General features: G+C 37.6%; 1 protein-coding gene across 3 annotated transcripts in view; it reads left to right on the top strand.

Moving 5' to 3' along the window:
- Window positions 1–24,491, top strand: part of grik2 (glutamate receptor, ionotropic, kainate 2) — a 376,713-nt gene that overhangs the window by 115,937 nt on the left and 236,285 nt on the right. For all 3 annotated transcript variants that reach the window (XM_028469698.1, XM_028469697.1, XM_028469699.1), the window contains exons 3-4: window positions 18,386–18,553; window positions 20,162–20,419. In XM_028469698.1, the coding sequence (XP_028325499.1) occupies window positions 18,386–18,553; window positions 20,162–20,419 (426 nt within the window). The remainder of the gene's footprint in view (window positions 1–18,385; window positions 18,554–20,161; window positions 20,420–24,491) is intronic.

The raw sequence follows: 24,491 nt of genomic DNA, 5'->3' as shown, positions 1-24,491 counted from the left end.
TATTCTTTTTTAAATAAAATAACACCAATGAACTAAATTAAAAATATAAAAAAATAGTATAGTTACGAGGGGTGCACCGATTGCAAGTTTCACCAATTCTTTTATAAAGCCTGACCTGCCGATACCCATTTTGGCTGACATCATACACCTTGAACGTTCCAATCTTATTTTATTGTAAAACATTGAACAATACCTGTGAAACAATACAAATGTGTTGTTTTAACTGCACATGAGGTAGTTATCTCAAATATAAATGAAAAGTTTAGAATAATGCTGTCCAAAATATTAAATTATATCACTTTCTTTAGTCTTTCATTTTTCACATTTGAAAACAAAATAAACTTGTTCATTAGGTTACGTTGCAAACCTGTTTTCAGCTTTTTGACTAAATTAAAGTGCATAGCAGTATTTTGGTTTTACAAATAAAGAAAATCACAGGGTTTGGGGTTGATGATAAAATTATTATCTATAGGACAAACTAAAAAACATCTTAAACCACCAATTCAGTGTCATGAGTTTTAGGTTTTCTCGTAAATGCAGCAGCTTTGTGTATATTTATTGTAAAATATAAATCTAAAAACGACTTGCAACAGCGTACAGGATAAAAGCTCCTAAAAGTCAAACATTCTACATAAAAAATAAAGTGCATGATGTGTAACGGGTAATGACAGAATGAACATGACACAGCTTAGTTGTTTTCGGTTTTATTACAGTCACTTATACATGAGTGGAAGCTTTTTATTCATTTCCAAAGCTGTGAACTCCATCATTTTTCACATAGTAACTTTGCTCTTTTCACTGAGAAGCGCTCTCAGCAGACCACTGTCTCTTTGCTCCACTAGCGTTAGCTTTAGCATTAGCTCGATTGCTAGCTTACTCAGTGGTGTGGGGATTTCTGAAATGGTGAATAAGGTAGGATTTTGTTTGCAGCTCCTTCAAGACTTATTTCTTACTACTGCCGAACGGCCGACATGCTAAGCTAACCGTGCTCCGGGTGACTGTTGTTGTTGTTATCCTGTGTAGCAGAGGCATGCGCATGCACGCTCATGCACGCATGACATGTTGGGCGGGGCTTGTCAGTTATCGCACAGCAGAAGAGGACAGTTTGTGGAGGTAGAAAAGATCGGTTACATATGAAAGGATTGGCCGATCGCAGATCCCCCAAAAATAAGGGAAATTGACACCGATCGATCGGTGCATCTTCAATAGCTACATTTATAAAGTCTAAAACAGTGCTATGCTAAATGTGTCGTAGAAACCACAACCTGAACCCAAGAAAGTGGCTGAATGTTCATCAGAAAGGGCACGACTAAGAACATACAGTAATAATTATTTAATTGTTGTATTATTTCAGTTTTTGAAGTTTTACAGTGTCCATTGATCAGTAATGATTGGGGGTAGAAATGTAACAAATTACTTTACTTCTTTTAAAATGTATCCTTATCTGTTACAGGTCAACAATCAACACCATTTTTCAAAAGTCAAAACCAAACAAAAGTGTTTTGGATGATTTTTAATGATGCTCTGGTCATTGTTTCATTTTGGCATTGACACCAATGATACTTTTATTTTATATCAACATAGTTATTGCTTCACATATTATTTAGATCACATGTGTAAAACTTATGGCCCGGGGACCACATCCGGCCCTTTGGAGCATCAATTGTGGCCCGCAGGAGAAAGTAAAAATTACAGGAAAAACATGAATCATTGTGTAAATGAAATATTGGCAGGTCCTCACAGTTTTCCCGGTGCTTATGTTGTTTTTAATGTTAAACTGGTAAAAAACTCAAAATTCTAACTAAATCCTTCAATCGTCTTTAAACTATTACATAATATTTCTCTTAATTAAATAGAAAGTGGTCATAAAATCTAAGAAATTTAAAGTGAAGATCCTGTTGGGACTGATAGAGTATCCGTCACTTATTGCTTGGATATGGTTGGTTTCTCACATATTTTGTCATTTATGTAAATGTAGAAATGCAAACTAAGGCACAATAATGTTGAAATGTATTGTTTTTTTCCATGCTCTGTGTTTGGCCCCTGAACTAAAATGAGTTTGACACCCCTGATTTAGATGAATATCTCTCGTGAGACAGCTTTTCCATCATCACATTATTTGTGCTTTTGTGAGAAAATCTCCTTCTACAAACATAAATGACAATAATTGACATGTTTCCGACTCGAGTCTGCCTGGCCTGTAGTTTTTCTCCCACATGTGCTATACAATGCGTTGTATTTCCACACCCACATGCGTCAGCCTATTCTCCAGAAGTGTTTGAGAAACTTTCCATTAATACTTCTTTGTTTTCCAAATCTTTAATCTGTCTCCATAGTATGGAGCTGAGAGGATTTTGGCCCAAAGCTCTTGAAACGTGCAGACTGACTTCACCATTGCTTCTGCTCGTCTCTGGCTTTATTTAACGGTAATAATATGAGGACGTGATCCCAAGCTCACGCAACATTTCAGACACTGTTCTAAGTGTAACTTGAGGTACGTTCACGCCAAAGAACCATAGAGTGGTTGAAACGCTGTAGGATTGGTTCTGATGGTCTGACTTGTTTGGGTGGTGCAAACATGCAATCACAGTCTACAGAAAATCAAGCAGGCGATTCTGTTATGGCCGGACTCAGATTGCTTCCAATCAAGTCTAGAGCGATTCAGGTGAGATGTGAACACAAACGCTCTCAACTCGGACCAAACAGGAAGTGTCAAAGATGATGTAGAATGCATGGCGTTGTGGGTGGGCAGAATAAAACAAAACATTAAACCAATCAATTAATCTTCATTTAGAAAAAGCACTTTTCATACAATAAAATGCAGCTTAAAGTGCTTTTACAAAGATAAAAATAAACAACACATCCACCCCATACAAACCCCGCCCACTGCACACAGGTTAAAATAAGGACAATAGCACATGGCGAGGTACAGAGGATCTAGGTAAGGGGACATCACAAGGAGCCGTCTGCACCAGACTGTGGGCACAGGGCACTGAGACAGAGCCCCCAGCACAGCAACATAGCAAAAACCATTCACCATCACTGACGACACCACTGCAACCACTGCCCATCACAGCCCCCAGTGCAGAGGGCTCCCTCCCAGGAAACACTGGGTTACATAAACCTAAAACAACATAAAAGAACGATCCTAAAACTATACAAACGACGTAAAAGACCACATTCCTAAAACGCAGGACAAAAGATAATTCTAAAACTATAAACACATCATAAAAGATAACGATCCTAAAACTATAAAAGATAACAATCCTAAAATGAATAAATAATTAGCTAAAAGCTAAATTCCACAAGTGGGTCTTGAGCCTGTTCTGGGAAAGTTTTCCGTGCCCTCTGACACGCTCGCTTTGTCCAATAGAAAGAAATGTGAGCTTTTCCTCTCATTTCTGTTTCCAGTAACTAGCTCATGCAACTTCATCAATGGCTGTTTGCAGTGGATCAAAAACTGAACTGTAAACACAAACTGAGCCAAAGAATAGAATTATCAGCTGTTTTCCGCCCATTCGGTCTCAGTCACGGACTATAGCAGTGTGAAAGCAGCCAAAGAGTCCTGCATGTTACGTATTCTTGTTGTGGGACTGCATGCCAGTTCTTTCTCAGAGCATATATAAAGTTCTACAGTGTTTGACAAAGGGATAGCGGTGCAAGCGGGGAGGGGCCAAGTGAATATAACGATCCTGATTACGTGTGGCCACATGTGGTCTTCCTGATCTGGTTCTTTCATCAGCGGCCCCTGAGTCACAGAAACCTTGTCCCATGGTGATGGTAGACTCATGAACAATGAGACATTTGGCAAATGTTTCGAACAGACAACCCAGCTTCACACATACCAACAACATGTTCTCTAACACGACGTTCACACTGCAGATCTTAATGCACAATTTGGATTATTATTATTTTTTTTAATCTTTTTTGTGTGATTGTTCATATTATATGAGAACGGAATGTAACCCTGAAGTGACGCACATGCGCAGAAGAGGTCCTAAGGTGACACATGACACGTACGGTGTTGTTCATGGCAGTAAATATGGAGGCGTCAGGGCTGGACTGGGACCAAAAAATGGCCCTGGCACCATGTAATATGCAAAAGCACATGACATACGAGAGGATATACTTAGACTTTGTATTGTTTCAAAAATAAAATAAGGTGTAGCAGCCTACATGGAAAACAGTAACCATTTAAAAGTTTCATATGATGTTTCAATACTTTAAAGATGTTTATCTTGAGAGAGCTGACCACACTTTCACAATTCCCATCTTACTGTAAATGGAAAGTGGATGTCAAAGGACCACTTAAAGGTGTAACGTTAAATTAGTTAGGTTTGATTATTGGGGTGGGGGGTTGGAACCCCCTATCTCTCCCGTATTTTACGCCTATGGGACCACTGCTAGAGATGTCTACAGTGTTTAATGAAATATATTGTTTATTCAAATACACAATTATGCCCACGCTGCAGTAAGACCATTTATTCATGTAAAATGATAATATAATATAGATATCAATTCTATCACACACACACACACACACACACACACACACACACACACACACACACACACACACACACACACACACACACACACACAAAACTCTATAGACTAAGTTGAGCATTTGTACACTTTTCCCAAATATTATTAAGGGAAGATGTGTCTAATAATCTAATATCTAATCTAATCTATCTAATCTAATAATAATAATAATAATAATAATGCAATTGTATGAATTCAAACTGTTTTCAACTTTTTCTTCCTCCTTTCTGTTTTAATCTATCATTATTATTGTTATTACTATAATTAATAACATCCTAAAATATTTTTTTATTGTTAATTCCACGAGCTATCAACATCTAGACAGTTCAGACAGTTTTTCTGACTGCTTGGATTTTTAGCTTTTCTGACAATGAATATCCTTCCCCTTAATTTTTTTTTTTTCACACTTTTATCCATATTTTGTCCTTTTTTTAACCTTTTTTTGCTACTTCCTTCAAATAAACTACCTTTTGTCCAATAGGTACCTTTCCTTTCCAATAAACATATAGTTTCCTTTTTCCCTATATGTTTTGCCTGTTTTTGTTCCACATTTTTGCCTTTTTTCACTAATGTTTGCCACATTTTGCCCATTTAAGCTACATTTTGCTATTACATGTCAACTGTTTCCTCTTTTGACCCATTTTAATCACTTTGCAATGTTTTGGCCACTTTTGGACCATTTTATTCCACCTATTACTTATTTCTTATCACTTTACTTACACTTTACTCATCGCCGGCCACACGCTTTATCACCATTAGCCTCCGTTGCTGAGTCGGCCCCTCCTTGCATGTCTCTCGGCCCACTAGCAGCAGTGCTGGCAGCGTTGTCAGTAGCATTCTTTTGACAGCAGAACATCACCAAAATGTAATTACCCGTTCCTTGTCCCATTTTTCAATTTTCCTTAAAAATTCATCCAAATATGTCCATAACTTTTCAAGTTATCTCGCTAACACACACACACACACACACACACACACACACACACACACACACACACACACAAAGGTAAAACATAACCTTACCGCTCTGCACTAGGTTATATTATATGTCCAAAGAATATATAACACATTTAGTTTTAAAGTTGCTCAACATGTTCACAGCACATACGTAGCAGGGAAAGAGGAACTCACAGATGGACGGTCTGTTGGATAAAAAATAGCAATTTCATCACCACTTGAGTAGTTGTGAAAGGACTTCTATTATATTCCACATACATTCACACACTAATGGGCTTCACTGGTGGAGCACCTAATCACCACCTGTGAAGTCTCACGTTTCACTGCAGTGCGTTTGTTAGTCACGTTCACCTACAAACAATTACACCAAAGGTGATCAAAGCTCTTGACTTCCATTGGGAGCACATTGGTTTGGCCCATAGAAAACAATTGTCCCATATTATATCAGATAAGATTTTAAACTTTAAAGTAAAATGCAATGTCCAGAAAAATTAAAAAAAAAATTAAATTGGAACCAAATAGTAAAATTGGAGGCAAAGCAAGGGTTTGCATGTAAAAACTAATACAAATGTGTTTGTGTTGCTATGACTCTACTAATGGTAACCTTTGTTGTCACAACTACTGCCTTGCTTTCTTATACATGTCCTTTTATTATAATATCCTTTTCTTTCCCTTCTTTGGAACAGACTAATAACTGTTCTAATGCTACTGAATGTCTTTTTAAACTGACAAATGTTTAGTTTTTCCCGAGTGATTTTACATTGTACATTGAAAAAACAATTTAATATCTGGAGCGGTGGACAGTAACCAATGAAACTTGCTCAAGTGCTCTAAATAATTCATATTATTTGATGAAATTTTCACGATGTCACAGGCACTTCAGTCTCAAAAAAATCTGCAATTTTTTATCAATTGTTCCATATGTTTTCAATATTTGTTATAGGTGTCCCAATCCTATTTCAGTCTGATATTAGCCTGAAAGCTAATATTGGATATTACGATTTTTTTTCCTTTTTTTTTTCAAATTCATTTCTTATTTTTTTAATTAAATTGTAGAATACTGTAGATATTATGTTGAAGGTTAAAATGTATGTAAACAATTGGTTAATAATAAATGGGTCAGTTTTTCTCATACCTATTGTTGCTGACTATTGTTCTGTGTTTGAGTGACATCACTTGATCAAGACTTTTCAAACATTCCACACTACAAAATCATTTTTTTTTTATTATTATTATTAAAGAAAAGAGAGAAAAATAAAATGTATGATTCATGCTGATATCGGATCAATATCAGTATCGGCCGATACGCAAGGCTGCAATATTGGTATCATATCGGAAATAAAAAAGTTGTATCAGGACATCCCTACCAGTTTTTATTGCGCTACTTAGATTTTGTGCATTTCCAAGGGTAATAGAAACTTTTGTGTATTACGTTCACTCTGCTATATTTTGACTTCACTACATTTCTACAAATGTTGTTCAATACTTTTTTCCTCTTCTGTCAGATCACAATTTTTCATTGCTTCAGTTCTGACCTGAAAAAAAAGTTTCAGATGATCCTCGTAGGGCTTGACCCAGTTCTACCATACCTTTAAATACGACAAGATCGTCAGTGCAAGAGCCAATCAGAGAGAAGCAGGTGACCTGCATTTGTGTGTTGTTTGGATTCTGAGAAGGAGGAAGAACGATGCTGTACCTGGGCCTCCATGGTCGTATCTTAGGTCTACGTTTAACATGTTATATAAAAATATAAAAAATATCATTTAAATAGCTAAACAAAAGACACAATAAACATTGCATTATTGTTTTTTCTTCATTGTACAGAAACAGATAGTTGTAATGATAATACTGTAGTTGTTTGTTGGATTTGTACAGTATTCTTATATAAAACAGTTGTATTGGTTGGTGAATACAGCTGAGTTATTTAACTTACACCTTTTTGTCTTTATTTGTGAGATGTTGAGCGTATTGAACATACATTTCATAAACACAAATCTGCATTTTTTAGTCAGTGATGAAACCTCACTCAGTGTTATTCAGTTTTTCTACTATAAACATGTAACTGACTGTACATCAGGGTTTTCTTGGTTGTACTTAGGGTTAGGTAAAAATGACAAGGAGTGTCTGAACTTTCACTTAAGTAAAAAAAAAAAAAAAGTGGAGCACTTTCCCATCTCTGAATACATGTTATACTTATTTGTTTTATTTTGAAACACTTTTTGATAAATATAAAAGTTGCTATTGGAATTTTCTTACTTTGTTTACATACTTGTTTCTAAAGAACATTTGGTGAGGCCTCATCAATAGGTGAAATTTATTTCACTCGAAAATCGAAAAATGCTGGAATATTGCAAACCTCCCACAATGCACTTTGGAGTCATGCCCCAGTCTGTTCACATTGAATTTTCTTCTTTTCCTCTGACAGTTTGAAAAAGTTATGCTTGGTTAATTGAATTTACAACTTGAAGAAGAGATCAATATGTTTGTTCGTGACATGAGCAGAGAAACACACATTACTGTAATCAATGAGGACATCTAACCTGGTGATTCCTAACCAAGGGTTCACCTAATGTAGGCGTGTCTGAGCACATTGCTCAATAGATGAGGAAACAACATACTTCTAACATGAATGGAGTTGAAAATGTGCAACCTTTCAATTATAAACAAAAGTCTGAAAATCTAAATCTAAAATGGGCCAAAATTTAGAAATCTATTAATGAGGATTAACGAGGATTCCTCATTATTGACTCAGAGATGGAAAAAAACAGGGACAATACGACAACCGAATTACATAAATATCTATTCTCTGATGTAAGGTTCCTAAAATTAATTTTCCCACAAAGAAGTTGAAACGTGCTCCCAGTTACTCCCAGTGTCATGGTCAGACTGGGGGGCCTTCATGTACTTCATAGATACTTTAGTTGGTTACAACTAGAAATGGACAAAGTACTCATCTTCATTATTAGAGATACTTCTCATCAACAACTACTCTAATAAAAGAAAAACCAGCTTCTTAAAAATATTAAGTGAAATTGCAGATAAAGTACCTAAAGCTGCAGTATGTAGAATTGTGAGACTTGTATAGAAACAACCTCACCCCCCCCACTGACTTATGTGCTTGTTACCAATCAGTCCAAAACACAGGAGATAAAAGGGGAGAAAAAACCCTTTGTATCAGATTAAGTAAACGATACAACCTTTACTGTTTAATTTACAGACAATTTTTTCCAAAGAAGCCATTTTTTGGTGCAAAAAATGAGTGCATTCACATTTTCCTTAAACTCCTCTCCACTCATACTCCACTCCACTAACTGAGCAGCAGCCTGGCTTCATAGCGTGCTGTCCCATCACAGCCAATCAGAGTAGCTGGTCAATACTAAATCAGCACCAACACAAACAAACGAAATAAACATTGAACTTGTAAACATTTCTAATGAGAGGAATTTTGCACCTTTCTCTTCACCTTCAACCAACTAAACAAACCCCAATATAAATAAAAGGTGAACAAGCACATTACTTCATCACCATAGTAAACACTGAGACATCAGAGGTATATTCCATGAAGGAGGGTTAACAAACTCTGAGTCTATCCATAAACTCTGGGTCAATATATCCAGCGATGGGAAACTCTGGGTATCGGATTCCATTACAGCTGGTATGCAGTGGGTTAATCAACCCTGAGTATGTAAACCTTGGGTTACTTATGTGCACGCGCGCGTTAAAAAGCCATCATCAATGGATCAGAGATTTTCTCGAGCTGCCATGGAAACCACCTTGAAGAGAGTGATTTATTCACCGTAATGGGTGAAATAAGCCGGTTTTTGAGGAATATAAGCTTGTTCTAAAGGTGTGTTCACACTGAACACACCTTCAGTGGCTTAAATCACCCATAATTAGTCACACTTTTTGGTCGCTTCATCACTTTATTGCTTCAGTGACATGACGAGCGGGGAATAATATGAATAAAATGTGTTTGAGGAGACGTGGCAGCAGCATAGGATGACTGCATAGAGAGCCCTCCTGTTACACTGGATATTAAGACAGTAAATGCCGCTTGATAGCGCATCATTTATATTGTTTTTAAATGTAATATTGTCGCCAGAGTCATCTCAACGTCCTAAAAAATGTCATTAAATATCACTGCAGCGGGACGCGAACCCGCGACTTATCGCTTTCAAGACCAGCATCACAATTCACTGTGCCATCATACCTTCATAGATGCGCGATTTACAGATTTAACTGTTTCATGATCTGTATCCACAATGTTATAAAGAAAACTACCGCTTGCACAGAAAAAAGTAAAGCAACACAACATTAGTAATGATGTGAGCACGTCTGTGGTGTGTGATGTTACTAATGTGTTTCAGAGAAAAGTGTTAAGGTTCATTAAAGTGTTCAGAAACGGTGTTCAGGTGGGCGGAGCCATGGAGAAACCCAGGGTTTCTTTGATAAAACGTGCCAGTGACCAGGTTTAGTTCACGGACAATGTTGCCATGGTAACATACCCCGCGTTTATGAATGATATTCTCAGAGTTTCCCTCATTTGAGCCCGAACATACTCAGAGTTTGAACATAACCCGCTTTATGGAATACCCCTCAGTTGATCTTTTTTGTTGTTGGCAGAAATCCCTCTGAACTCTTACTTTAGGCCTCTTTCACCTGACTAAGAAACATCTGATTTTCACATAATTAAAATCATTCTGGCTTTTAAATACATAGGGTTACGTTTTTCAAGAAAGTAGTTGAACAAATTTGTCAAAATTTGAGATTTTTGCATGTTGTGCTTTGAAAGAGTTGCACAGTCTTTATTTTAGTCTGTCAAATTTATTTGAAATAAAACTTAAATTAAAGAGAGGGAGAAGGATCTTTAACTGTTCAAAATTGTTATTGTTTTTAAATATTTAAACATCTTATTCTCATTGCATTCTGATCTTGAGCAAGTTTTGGTCTTCAGTAGTTTGGTCATGAGTGCTACACATTTGAGCGTCACATAGTTGGTTGTATTTAACATAAACTGAATATCTGATAATGCAATATCTTGCCAGCATGAAATAGCTTTTTTATGACATTGATCACTTTTTGCTTCAAAAACCTTGACCATGTGTGAGATACAGCCACGGTGCTCAGGTGGAGGATTTAGTTCATCTCTACCCAACGATTGTCCAAACAACCCAATTGCATCATGTGACCTTCCTCTCTCTTATTGGCTCTTGCACTGACCCTTAATGAATGACAAAGTGTGGCAGTAGAACTGGGTCGACCCAAAGACTGAAACTTTGTATCAGAAATGTGATGGAAAAAGAGTGTGAGCTGACAGGAGAGAAAAAGTTGTGAATAACGAGGACATCTATAGAAAAGTCCAAAGCATATATATATATATATATATGTATGTATATTTAAATATAATGGAGTGAAAGTTATAAGTATCCCCAAAATAATACTCTAGTAAAGTAGAGAAACTCAAAAATTAAGTACATTACTTCCCCATTGGTCACAACACAGGAGGACAAAAAACAACAACAAAGGACTTTTCACCCAGGCCTGTACTATGAAGCTTGATAAATATATCCTGATATCTCTACGTTAGCTTTACTGAATCAAACATTTTCCATCACAGAGCAGCTGTACTACGAAGCAGGATATTAACACGTTTACTTAACTCAGGTGATTTCAGCCTGGCTACGTACACGATTAAATTAGTGAGATTATACAATATGAATTCATGACTTTATTACAGCACAGACGTGTTTCCATTCACGTCTCCACCTCATATGGGTGCAGTCTATGGATCTGATGCTGCGTTCGTACTCCTCAGCCTACATTAAGGTGAACAATATTTGTATTTTGTAAATCCAATTATTATCTTACAGGACTGAGGGTCTTTCGTATAGGACGTCATCGGATAAATGAAAGAATAGCCTCTAGCCATTCTTTGATTGATTGATTGATTGTCTATTCTGAGTTCAATGTACTATTACTATTGCAACAACACATCATCAGTAGGGTAAAACTAACCTGTACTAATGTATATGTGCATGACTCTTTTCGAATGAACATACTTTCATATATACATAAACTCAAAAAGGCGTGGGAGGAAGTAAACGTATAAGTTCCCACTTCTGTAATTGTTATAATTCATATCAGTGATTGCTTCCTTTCACAAAACAGTTAACATAATAGATAAACAGTTTACATGCAAGAAAAATACATAAATACAAAAAAAAATACACAATTATATATATACACATATAAATACAAAAAGATATGTTGCCAACAATTCACCCAGATACACCGTTTACCTTTACAGTATATATATATATATATATATATATATATATACTTTTTTATTTATTTTTTTATTTATTCAGTTTTTTTCCAACATGGTTACATTCACTTTTTTTTTTTTTTTTACATTTTTTTGTACATGCCGAAAAAGGAGACGAGAGAAGCAGTTTGCTTATCTGGGTCCCGTCCCCTGTATATATATATATATAATTAAATTATTTTAATTAAATATAATTTAATTATTTTTTAGTCACAAAAATCACCGCTATTGCTATAGTTCAGCGTCTTCAAGCACAACAATCTTTTTAGCACTGTTACTGTATTTTATTGTCATTATTTTTTTTCCCTCCTGTCAGCTGTCAGATTGACATATTTTTCAATGTTTTACAAACATAATGTGATTATCACTAAAGGGATAGAAAGATCATCAAAACAATTGTTCCTTAGACACAGATCTATTTTATTATATGAAAAATTATCTCACATCAAAGCTAGAGCAGCTAACAGGACAAATAATGGATTTTCTTTCTACTTCCCATATACGTGCTGAATTTCACTCGTTAGTCTCCATTTATCTCCTCGTTTTCACTTCACCTCTTAGATGTTCAATTCTTCCACACCTTTACGCAGCATTGCGTCATCACATTTACAAGCCGGTTCTTCTATAGTCAGACTTCACAAATATTTGGTGGAAAAGCTTATGTTGCATGTGAACGCTGCCAAACTAAATGCTCAGCTTTTTAATTATAGTTCACTCTGATTAACTGCTGCTTATTCATTCCTTGATGAGAAAAGGGGCTTTCCCATGAGATGAATACTAATGAGAGTGGAAACAGCTCGATGGTGGTCAGAGGTGAACTTGTTCAGATGTTTAGGACATCCACAGGTGCTCTGTTGTACATGTCACACTAACATACTACTCATACTAAGTCTGACGTCAAAATTAGTATATAGCGCGTTCACATTAGAGAGTATGAAAAGATTGAGAATGCGAAAAATACTTGGATGTGTACTTTAACGGTACATTGTTTTACGTACGCACAGTGGGCACACTACTCATACTCAACCGCCTCATGATACATTGCGAGCAGAATTTAAAATCGTCCTGGGACCAGCTTCAAGTTAAAAATCAAACATCTCCTTTTCAAAATAAAAGCATCTCCTCTTGTCTTCCATTATTTTTTTTTAATGCTTTTGTTAATCGGGCTGTTGTTTTGAAGTTAACAGGAAGTTTAGTCAGTAGCACAATGGAGGGCCTCTGAAAAGCTCCAAAATGTCTGCATGAAATGTGTATACGTGAGTTTTATGTAACCTATGTATGTGTTGCTACATTAAAACACAGAGAATGGTGCGTTATAGGGCAATGGTGAAATGGAACTCCAACCACTGTTTTTGATTTCAAGCATGTATAGCAAATAAGAATATATATAAATAAATTACGTATTGTATTGTTTTTAATCAATCATTAGTTTACTTTAATTTTTGTATTCCTATGTGTGTTGTGTGTATTTTCATTGATGTATTATATATGCTTTGGTTATTGTGTTTTATTTTGATTATTTTTTTCTTTTCTGTGTGAATGTTATTTTTACATTTCATTTAAAGGGGACATATCATACTAAATCCACTTTTTTAGCCCTTAAATGCATTTTGTTGTATATTTAGAGTGCTTAGAAGTACAGAAAAAAATCAAATTAGTCTCTTCAGGTGCTCCGTAGATATCTTTATATTCTGTTTTGCTCATATTTTTCAATCTGTTTCGATTTTTCTATTCTCTATTACGTTTTTTGAACTATTACATCACAGTATTTGCAGCGGAACTGCCAAATTAGGACATCAACTCCAGGTCCAACACTTCGAGCAATCCGCCATTTTTATTTCTCGCTTTTATTTTGTAGTCCAAGCTCAAGGATGCCGAAGTTACGAGAGGATAAGTCAAAATGTTTGGTTGTTGGATGTAGTAACCCACACGCTTCATTACACCGTCTCCCAGCATCAGAACCTTTTTAAAGTGCCTGGTTGAGTTTTATTTTTCACGGAAATGTACCCACATCTGTGGGTAAAGTCATTTTTGTGTGCGTGAAGCACTTCAAGGATGACCGCTTCGCCAGTATAAAGAAGGATTTGCTGAAAGACTTTGTCTGATTGAGGGTTCAATTCCTTCTATCTTTGGAGACGACGAACAGAGCACTTCGGTAAGCTGTAAATAACGCTAAAAAGTGTGATGATAAGACGTCCCTGTCATTGTTTTGTTAGCATTAGCAGTTGCACCGTCTTCATATGTTAGCGCTGTGTGCTCGTTTTAGATCCTTGATGATATGGCCTACGTGATTTAATTTAAGTCTAAAGTTTTCATTAGTCATTTCATTTTGCCATTTTTGTCTTTGAAAAGACTGTATTAAAATGCATTTCGTGACGTTAGCTTGGCGCTAGCGTTAGCTCGGTGCTTGTGTTAGCTCACTTGTTAGGGTTCTGTAGGTTCATCATCTTCATTTTCATCTCGCTCCGCTGGGTCCGACTCTGGCTCGAACATGTAAGGCTGGATGGACAAGTCTTCTGTTGTTGACATTTTGTAAATAACCTCTGAATAAAAAGTTTATGCGCCGCTACATAGCCGTATCTCTTCTATCAAACTACAAAAATGGCCGAGCAGGGTGGAGTTGAACCGAGTGTCACCTGAAGAGAAGGCAGGGTATGAAGTGTCTCATTTGCATTTAAAGAGACCGCACCAAAACGAGTTGCGGTCTCTTTTCTGCTCAGAAAAGGGGTAGAAAAGGGGTGGAGCTATAATAATGAGGAATTCAGACCCAAGCATTGCAGTTCCGCTTTATATAGACCACAACTGTATGATTTATATGTAAAAAGGAAGGATTTAAAACCATGATATGTCCCCTTTAATTCGTTTGTTTGACTTCACAACTGTCATGCATGTATAGTAGGGGTGTCTCGATCTGATAACGATTTTGGTCCGATATTAGCCTGAAAACGAATATCGGATAATGGATTAAAATTTCCGGATTTTCCGTTTTAAGTAGAACAAAAACATGTTTATATTCTACTTGGTCACTTTCTCACTTAAAATGCTTTCAGAACTTTCAAAGGTGGAGAATCAACAGAGATACTTAAAGTGCGTCCACACCGAACGCAACTGCGCTGCAGTAGTTTTCATCGCCACTGATGTGTCGTTTGAACATAGCGATGCTTTTTGGTCTCGTCATCACTTCATCGCTCCGGTGACTCAATCACAGGGGAACTGTGTGTGTGTGTGTGTGTGTGTGTGTGTGTGTGTGTGTGTGTGTGTGTGTGTGTGTGTGTGTGTGTGTGTGTGTGTGTGATAGAGAGAGGAAGACAGAGAGAGGGTTGATCACTGCTTGTCCTTCTTGCTCTGCTTTTATGGTTTAAATGATCAACTTATTAAATAAATATCAAAGGATGAGTTCACTCACAATGTGTTATGATCAGTAGTTATTGTGGTTTTCATGAAGGGTTCGGTTTTGCACTGAAGAGGTGGGGCGCGACCTCGTCGCTCAAATTACACATGTCACGTCGCTTTAGGGGATATAACTTGAGATTGCGTCATTTACATTTATTTTAATGTAATCGCGTTCCCTCCGTCACTTCAGTCGCGTTTGGTGTGAAACCACCTTTAGCCTCAGTGTGATTCAGGTTTCTGTTGTTGTTCCAAATGCATCTTGGGAAACTTGGAAGTATACTTCAGTGAAAACGGTCACCAGCCTACTATCCGTATCATACTAATAGTATACAGTACAGTAGACAATATACATTCATTGAGTGTGTAGTACGTTAGTGTGTAGTACGTTAGTGTGCGATTTCGAAACCAGCCATAGACAAAATCAATCCCATGGGATAAAGAGTGAATATAGCAGTTTTTTTCTTTCTATAAATAATGTGAGGGCAGTAATCAGAGCCCACATGTCCTTATGTAGTTTTGATTTCATTTAATATCTGTTGGTTTACAACAGGCAGCTGAGAGCAGAGGTACAGTAAACCTGGTCCAGGTCACAGCAGGGCTAACCCAAACACAACACTTCATTCCCCCTTCATAGCTCCCCAAGGCCTGGATTGATCGATTTACTGACCAATTGGCATACATTGATCACAGCGACCACCTCTAGCTCTGCCCCGCACTTTTCTTAGTCCATCCATCTGCTTCCTGTCACAAGTACTCACTAGAAGGTTGGAGCGGTGAAGGCTGGAGCTTATAGAAGTCCTTCTCAGTGGAAGCTGCTTCACACTGGATCATCTGTTTATGCTGCTTATCCAGGACACACCCTTACTTAGTCACCAGTCCAAAACATGGCTTTAATGGCAATCAAAAGCACATTCACTGCTATGTTTGTCATTTTAGCAGAGGTGAAAGTAATGGATTACAAGTACTCACAAAACTGGAATTGAGTTGCTTTTATGGGTACTTGTACTTTTTTGAGTTTATTTCTAAATCAGTTATTTTACTTGTACTTAAGTACATTTTAAAAGAAGTCAAGTAATTAGTTACATTTCTGCACCCAACCATTACTGAGTAAATTATTATTTTTTTGTGTTAAAATGATCAACGGACATTGTGAAACTACAAAAAATGAAATGACCAGACAGCAATGAAATGCATTACATCATAGCTGACCAATCAGATTAAACGTAATGCACGGGACCCTAAACAGAATTGAATGGCAGTTATTTTACTACCTTTTTCGATTCAGGTGAGAGTTTCTCCATGTTACCCACATGGCATGGCATTGTTTTAGAGTTTATGAATGTAGTTATACTTAGAGCCTTAGAATTATTTTTATTTTTAATGTAATTCGCTGGTGTTTTATTTAAAAAAGAATTGTACACTTTGACAAACCTTTTATTTTATACAGCTGCCTTTGTTCCAATTGTGCAAGATTTAATCTATTCCTTTTAAGTTCATACATGAGAAAATTACTGTACGCGAGGGAACCGTGGTTTAGGTCAAAACCGAGTTTTGACCTTAAACATGGGGGGTGAACGTTTTACTTGTACTTGAGTATTTTACGTAAGACTGACTCGTACTTGTTGCTGAGTACAATTTCAATCAAATAACAGTACTTCTACTTGAGTAGCATATATCAGTACTCTTTACACCTCTGTCAAAAGCACATTTACAGTTCACTGCTATGTTTGTCAGTTTAGAGCAGGAATCACCCACAGGTGTAGTCTGTATTATATTAAATATAATCCAAGATGATAAATTACACAACAACTGATTCTATGTTTCTAACACACTGGAAAAACAATCTTATTCTCATTGACTGATCCTTTTTGCAGATGTTTAAGAAGCCAACTCCCATAGAACCATAACAAACCCTATCAAATCTGTCCTCACTCAACATTTCACTTTTTTCTTCAGCTGAACTAAAGCATCCACCAACTGGCTAGCAGCACTCTGGGTTTTATTCTTGTTTTTGTTTACAGGGTCCAGGTGTGATCTGGATTCTGGTCCAATCGTCGGTCAGATTCCAATGATATTGAAAATGTAGAAAATAAAGAAATACAAATTTGAAGTACATGCTGTAATCAAGGATGACCATATTTTGACTTCCAAAAAAGAGGACACTCGGGTCGACCTTGGCATACTGAAAAGAAAGTGTCTATTGGTATGGTTACCAAAGTATAAGTACGTAGCGTTTAAGGGTTAGGATTAGGGTTAAAATTAGGTTTCGGGTTAGGTTATAACCCAATATTGCAACAATTTTTAGGGTTAGGGTTAGGGTTAGGGTTAGGGTAAGGTTTATTCTTAGTCAAGCGACCTAAACTGGCCAATGACTGACCAATAACGTGACCTAAACTGGCCAAATAGGGGCGCTGCGTATGGATAGAATGTTGGCATATTGATACAGCAACGGCATGGATAACCACTACCTACTCAAAAAGTACTCAACGTTTTCTTGAATCTACCTTGTAATAGCAAAATACAATATAGTTGATAAATAACATGTAATTCTCCATAAGGTTTAAAAAGCATGATGTACACAGAAAAGCTGAACATTTATTCATCCAGGAATTTAACTTTTCATCAAAACAAATTTATGAATACCGTAAGCTTTCAGAAACTGCTGGAATTTCTCAGATTAGGCAAATATTAGCAGAGTTACATAAATTAACATGTTCCCTAAATGTGTTCAGGGTCCCTGGGAAACCCTGAGTTTTTAAAATCTGTCCGGAAGACCTGAAAAGAGGAGAAATCTGGGTATATCCGGACGTATGGTCACCCTAGCGAATCCTCATGTATGCAAGGGCTAACGCTCATTTCAACAGGATTCAATGCTACTTACTGCTGTCGACTATCTATTATCATCTAGTAATTATCTTTTTCTTTTGAAAGCATCATTTCACCACAATGTGCCTGTTCTCCATGGCAACGCAACATTTTATAGCCCTAGAAGTGAATGTGTTGACTCGTCATTAATTTGGATTATCTTCACACTTGATGGGTTTCTTTTTATGGGACTACTCTGTGTCAATAACGTATCTCTGTTTGATGTAGAATACAGTGTATTGTTTTTGTGAATGCTGAATTTTCATATTTGGTGTTGTTTGTCTTTTCTTTTTCTTACAGGAGGAATTTTTGAGTCGGTTGAAAGCGGCCCATCAGGTGCTGAAGAACTAGCCTTTAAATTTGCTTTAAACACAATCAACAGGAATCGAACCCTGCTGCCAAACACCACGCTCACCTACGACATCCAAAGGATAAACATCTACGACAGCTTCGAGGCCTCCAGGAAAGGTACTCACAAGTGGTTTTTCCCTCGAAAAAAAACTCTGTTGTGTGCCTTCAATGAAGATGTAAATGAAGTCCAGTGTGTAAGAGTAGTTTAGATCGTGACAATTAAAATCAGGCGAGGGAGAAAAGGCTGAACACTTCAAATGTAAACAGAGGGAATTGATTGGTTCCAGGTAATGACTCAGCGGCAGTAATTCAAAGACCTGCTTGCCCCCAGAGACAGTCAATAAAGTGGTTTTGTGTGTACATCAGGGTGACATTTCAGTCTCTTATCAATTACTGGCCATTATATCCTGTCCCTGTGATTTACCCAGCTCCCATATATCAAATTAGCTAATTGGAGTGCACACAGTCAAGCAAACACAAAGGTGGGTCGTTATTCGCAAGTTGTCTAAATATCTTCCAAACAAACAGTCAGCGTTAACTCTTTTCATCTGTACCTTTAACTTATTTTCTCCATTATTTATACTAGTCAGTCATAAACATTGATCTCTTTATTATTAACAACAAAAATAATATATATAGGGTACCAAAGGTCACCAAACAAGCAATGGTCAAACAAGTTAAAAACATACAATCCACTACAATTTTGGTTAGACCGGAGCATTTGTTTTTATTTTAAACTGGGTAGTGATGGTGCTAAAGTAAGAGGGAATTGAAGTCTGTAGCCAGATACCACTGCACACTTTCAGAGATCACGGTACAATTCCGTTTTTACATTGGAATGAAGAAATGCAGTTTACATTATGTGTATGAGTCAATTTAAGACTCTAGTCAATACAAAAAGTGACTTTTTTCCTGTAATTGAAGTTAACTTTCTTTTCTACACATACACTGAACGATGAGGCAGGTTTTTCACTTCCCAATGTTCACCAACTATTAGGTCATTAGTTCAGAAAACAGGGGGAAGCGTTCATTATGGACTAAACCAGTCAGTATACAGGAGAAGTGAAGGCAAAACCCAAATCAATATTTTCAACACGGCTTCAAGTTGAACGGACAAAGGAAGTCGATTCTGACTCACTTGAAAAAGGCCAGTTTTTGCTCAATCCATTATTTCTACTAAGTAAGAAGAGAAGATGGTCCGCCGGATAGTCCAAGCTCAGATCCAGAAGAAGCTCGACACCCTCGACAGGTTCTTGAGGGTTCATGGGAGTTTGCCCAACCAGTCCACTTGTGCTTTGTGGAGTTGGAGAAGGCATTGGACCGTGACCCTCAGAGAGTGCTGTGGGGGTTCTCTGGCAGTATCCATGTACGACCAGAGTCAGAGCTTGGTCAGCGTTGGTGGCAGCAAGTCAGACTGGTTTCCAGTGAGGGTTGAACTCGTTCAGGGTTTCCCTTTGCCACGGTTTCTGTTCATAACTTTTATGGATGAATAGCTGGACAAAGTGGCCTGGGAGAGGGAATTCTTGACCTATTTGCTAAGGATGTTAACTCCGCAACCCGACTACGGATAAGCAGAAAAAGATGGATGGATAACTTTTAATTTAGGATGGGAAAGTGTTTTCTAGCAGGCTGAAGGTTTGACTCGTAGAAATAAAGAAATGTTCTTGTAAAGGTTTAGTAAGTTACTAGTAGGAACTTGACTAACTGAGTTTTTTGTCTCTGTAGCGTGCGACCAGCTTTCTCTCGGGGTGGCAGCCATCTTCGGTCCTTCTCACAGCTCCTCTGCCAATGCTGTCCAGTCCATTTGTAATGCTCTTGGGGTGCCACATATCCAGACCAAGTGGAAGCACCAGGTCTCAGACAACAAAGATGTCTTCTACGTCAGCTTGTTTCCTGACTTCTCCTCCCTCAGCCGTGCCATCTTGGACCTGGTTCACTTCTTCAAGTGGAAGACGGTCACTGTGGTTTACGATGACAGCACCGGTAAGCTTACTCAGCTCAAATTTCTGTTTACTAATTAAAAAATTCTCTAATTTGTCTCAAAAAAATGATCAATTGATAAAATGTTAAATTGCTGATGCTAACTGAAATTCCTTTAAAGATTATTTCTATAGCCGTTGACTAATTGAGACATTTGCATATTTTGTAAGCATTGCATGTGATTATTTCTTTTGGATGACCTCACTGGTAAATGATCTTATCAAATGTCAAGTTTAACACCATCATGAATCATGAACCTGGAGTGAAAAACGATCTGTGAGAGCAAGTTCAGTCTTGCTTCGTTGCTTCAGTCTTCACTGTGTCAAGATCGGTAAACTTCTGGGGCCGTATTCTTAAAGATTCTTAGTGCAAAGCGTTGCTCCTGGTGGCCAAAAATAATAATAAAAAAAAATCTTAGAATCATGCTGTTTTCTCAGAATTTCCTCTAAAAGTGAAGAGTAGATCCTTGTAAGGATAAAAGGTACTCCTAAAGAATATTAGCTCTTAAGAGAGCTCCTAAGGTGAGATCTGTTAAGAGCAGGGAAGAGGACTTTTAAGCGATTTAGGAGTTCCTTAAGCAGGCGACAAAATGGCGGACAGAGGAGGCAGGAGAGATATTCTCCAAAGACTGGATGACAGTGAATTAATGAAATGCTACAGATTGGATTGTGCAGCAATCATGTTTATAGTTGATCTCATTAGAGATGCACTTACTTCTCCAACCCAACGCCACAATGCAATACCACCAGAAATGAAAGTCATCACAACACTGAGATACTTGGCAACAGAGAAATGCAACAATGCAGCAGTGATGACTGGGGTCTGTCACAACCCTCCATCAGGAAATAAATATAACTATCACTATTGGTATACTGTGCAAGTGGGCCTGTTTTCACACATTTTGTAGGATAATTTTAAAGTATAGCTTACTATTCATTTCACAAAAATTTTCTTTTATGTGAAATATTATTTACAATTAGAGTCTTCATCAGATTAGATTCAAGGATTAAGTTTATCTTTATTTATTTGCCATTATCACCAAAAGTAAATTTTTTTTATCTAGCTTTAAGGATCAACCAATCACAGCTTTTGAAATGATGACTCATACCTAGGAACGGGATCAACCACACCTCCTCACTAAGATAAGAGTTTCTGTCCATTCCTTGCTCAGAGTTCTCTGAGAATGTTCTGGAATCACTCCTATGCTGAGCCTCTTTGCTAGGAATTTCTAGGTTGAGTTAAGAGCTCTCTGAGAAGATTCTCAGAATCTTTATAAATATGGGCCCTGCTCTCTATTCCCATATATAGAGAAAATATCTGCTAAGTGACTTAATGGGTGCTATTGTGGCTAATTTGAGCCTGCGTGCTTAGATTATCATTTGGTTGCTTCGTTGTTGCAGAGTGTTCTTAAAGTTAGTTGTGGAGTCTAATTGGAGGACGCACTATACTTTTTGTGCTGCCATCTTCTAACAGATTAAGATGAACTTTGCTCCAGGGTGGATCATTTTCTCCATCTCATGCAGCGTCCTGCGCAGTTTTCACCTGAAAAAGCTAAATTTTAAACAACTGTATTTTTGTTTAAGCTTTTAGATCCAAAACAAAGAAGCCTTTCAGCTGATGTTTAAAGAAGATATAGTAACACTTTACTTGAAGTTTTATGCATAAGGATGACATTATGCTGTCATTATTATGACATGACAATTGTCATTAGCATGAATAAGGTTGTCATGAAGGCTGTCATTAAGTGTCATTTGTTAAGCAAAAGGTGTCATAATTTATCGAACAACTCTTAACAACAGCATTCATGACACCTTATGCTGCGTTCACACCAAACGCCTCTTGGGCGTCAAAATCGTGCCTCACGCCCTTAGTTGGACGCTTGTGCTCATTGAATTAGTACGCTTGTCACCAGCGTCCAAGACGCTCTTGACGCGCATCCAAACAAGTTGGGAAGTGAGCGTGTTTTGGGGAGGGGCTTCTCTGTTGCCGGTGGTGTTCATACATTGGATGATATTGTGGTGATCAGTTATGTTCATAATTCACCCAGTGATTGTGAAGTGGTGGGAACATTATTGTGTTGAGAAGGCGATGCTCTGTGATGTTAGAGGGCTATGGAGAAGTGTGGTGAATGGAGAATAAAGTTTGGAGTTCCTTGTTGAACACGCCACCTCCGACTCACGTTCATTGGCTCTACATTATCCAGAGAGGGGCTTGGCTTCATTTGATAAATATTTGACAAATAAAGCCAGACAACGTCGTCGAAGGGCGCCTCGGCGTTGTTTCTGGATTCACCAGAGCTGCGCTCGGACGAGAGGTGCTTTCAGTGCTACTTCTGTCTCTTCCGTGCCCAGTTTGACGACCTGCTGACCCGCATCGGTGGTCGCATCTCCTATCAGGACACCAACTACAGGCGCTCTATTGCAGCTGAAGAGCGCCTGTCCATCTGTTTCCGGTTAGTGTTTTTTTTTCATTATTCTGAATTTGTCACGGTTGGAGAAAGCTCCTGATTGGTCGACCCACCGCGATATGCCCCAAAAGTTCAACAATCCCAACTCTAGCGACGGCTGCGTTGGAGGCACCGGATGCAAGTCAAAAGCTTGAAATCTCAAAACGCACAGCGTCCACCACTTGTAAAGCTTCGAAACGCGCCGCACAGGAAGTGCGTGACACGCAACAGGACCACTTGACGCTCCTAAATGCGCATCCACCATAATATTGTCTATGTAAACCTGATGCTGTTGACGCTTTGGACGCAGTTGGTGTGAAAGCACTATTCTTCATGCTAATGACCGATAATGACAGCGTAATATCAGCCTTATGTCAAAAACTTCAAGTAAAGTGTTACCAACAATACCTTTTAAATAATTACATCAAGTTTAACACAAAAAGTTACAAAACTTCCAATTTACTATGAAGACACTCTTCATAGCCTATTTCTCATAAGATGGGAACAAAATCCACAGACACACACAACCTTACACCAAATTGTTTTAATTATCATTTGCAGTTTATGTTTTGTATTTCACACTTTTTGCAAAGCCTCAGGAACTATTTTTTTTACACATATTATTGACATCCGAGGTGTATCCTGCTAACTCTACAATTGTATACGTGTGTTTCTGTAACTTGTTACCTGTGTTAATTGTGTTAATTTCAAAACCCACCAAAATAGGATGTTGAGCATCACCGCGGCCAGCGCACGTTTGTCTGTATAAGAGCCAACGTGTCTGTGGAGCGGCCGTATTTCAACACATCTGACCACTAAAGCTTCTTCTGAGATGGAACAATGAAAAGTTTCCTCTCAGGAGTGATTTATGTTTCTGTCACATTGAATCTGTAGCTACGTGTAGTAATCTGTGTCGATGCCTGACGCGTCTCCAAAAAATCCAAACTACGGATTAGCAGCATAAATTAGGGAGATATCCAATTGCATGGAAGCCCTGAATGCAATACAATCTGTGAAACAAATTCAGTGCTACATAACAGCTGATCAATAGTGTCTGAGTGATCAATAAATGAATGAATTCCTCTACCAGCAGTGCCCCACCGAAGCAATGTGACATCCAAGGCATTTACAAGTAGTTACCTAAAATGAATACACATTAAACAATAATTAAAAATACATTTAGAATAACGACTAACACTAAATATTATTTAATTCATTCACTGCCAGCCATTTTCAGAGCAGCAAACCCCATATTGACAGGCGTTTTAGATGATTTTCACTGATCTTTCAAGACCCACAGAACATTTTGTACTATGACAATCTGAAATCTGATTCTGAAAACTTAGACTCTACTTTCATCAGATTTTTATTTTTTATTTTTTTGGTGATAGCTTGTTTTGTTCTTCAGTAATCAGCATTTTTTTGCTTTAGTGACACCTCAACATTGGTTTCCTTCAATAAAACTACAAAAACAAGGCTTTTGATGGCAAAATCATTATTATTGTGCTATCTGGGTCAGAGTTGAATGGATTTCTTATCCCAGACATGCCGAGTGTCACTGTTTGCTCCGTTTTTTTTGATAGTTTTTTTCTCACCATCACGACACTCTCAATAGTTCCACACATGCTC

This window comes from Gouania willdenowi, chromosome 16 (assembly GCF_900634775.1).
Source record: "Gouania willdenowi chromosome 16, fGouWil2.1, whole genome shotgun sequence".
Lineage (NCBI taxonomy): Eukaryota > Metazoa > Chordata > Actinopteri > Blenniiformes > Gobiesocidae > Gouania > Gouania willdenowi.
This window is presented reverse-complemented; position numbering and strand designations above follow the sequence as displayed.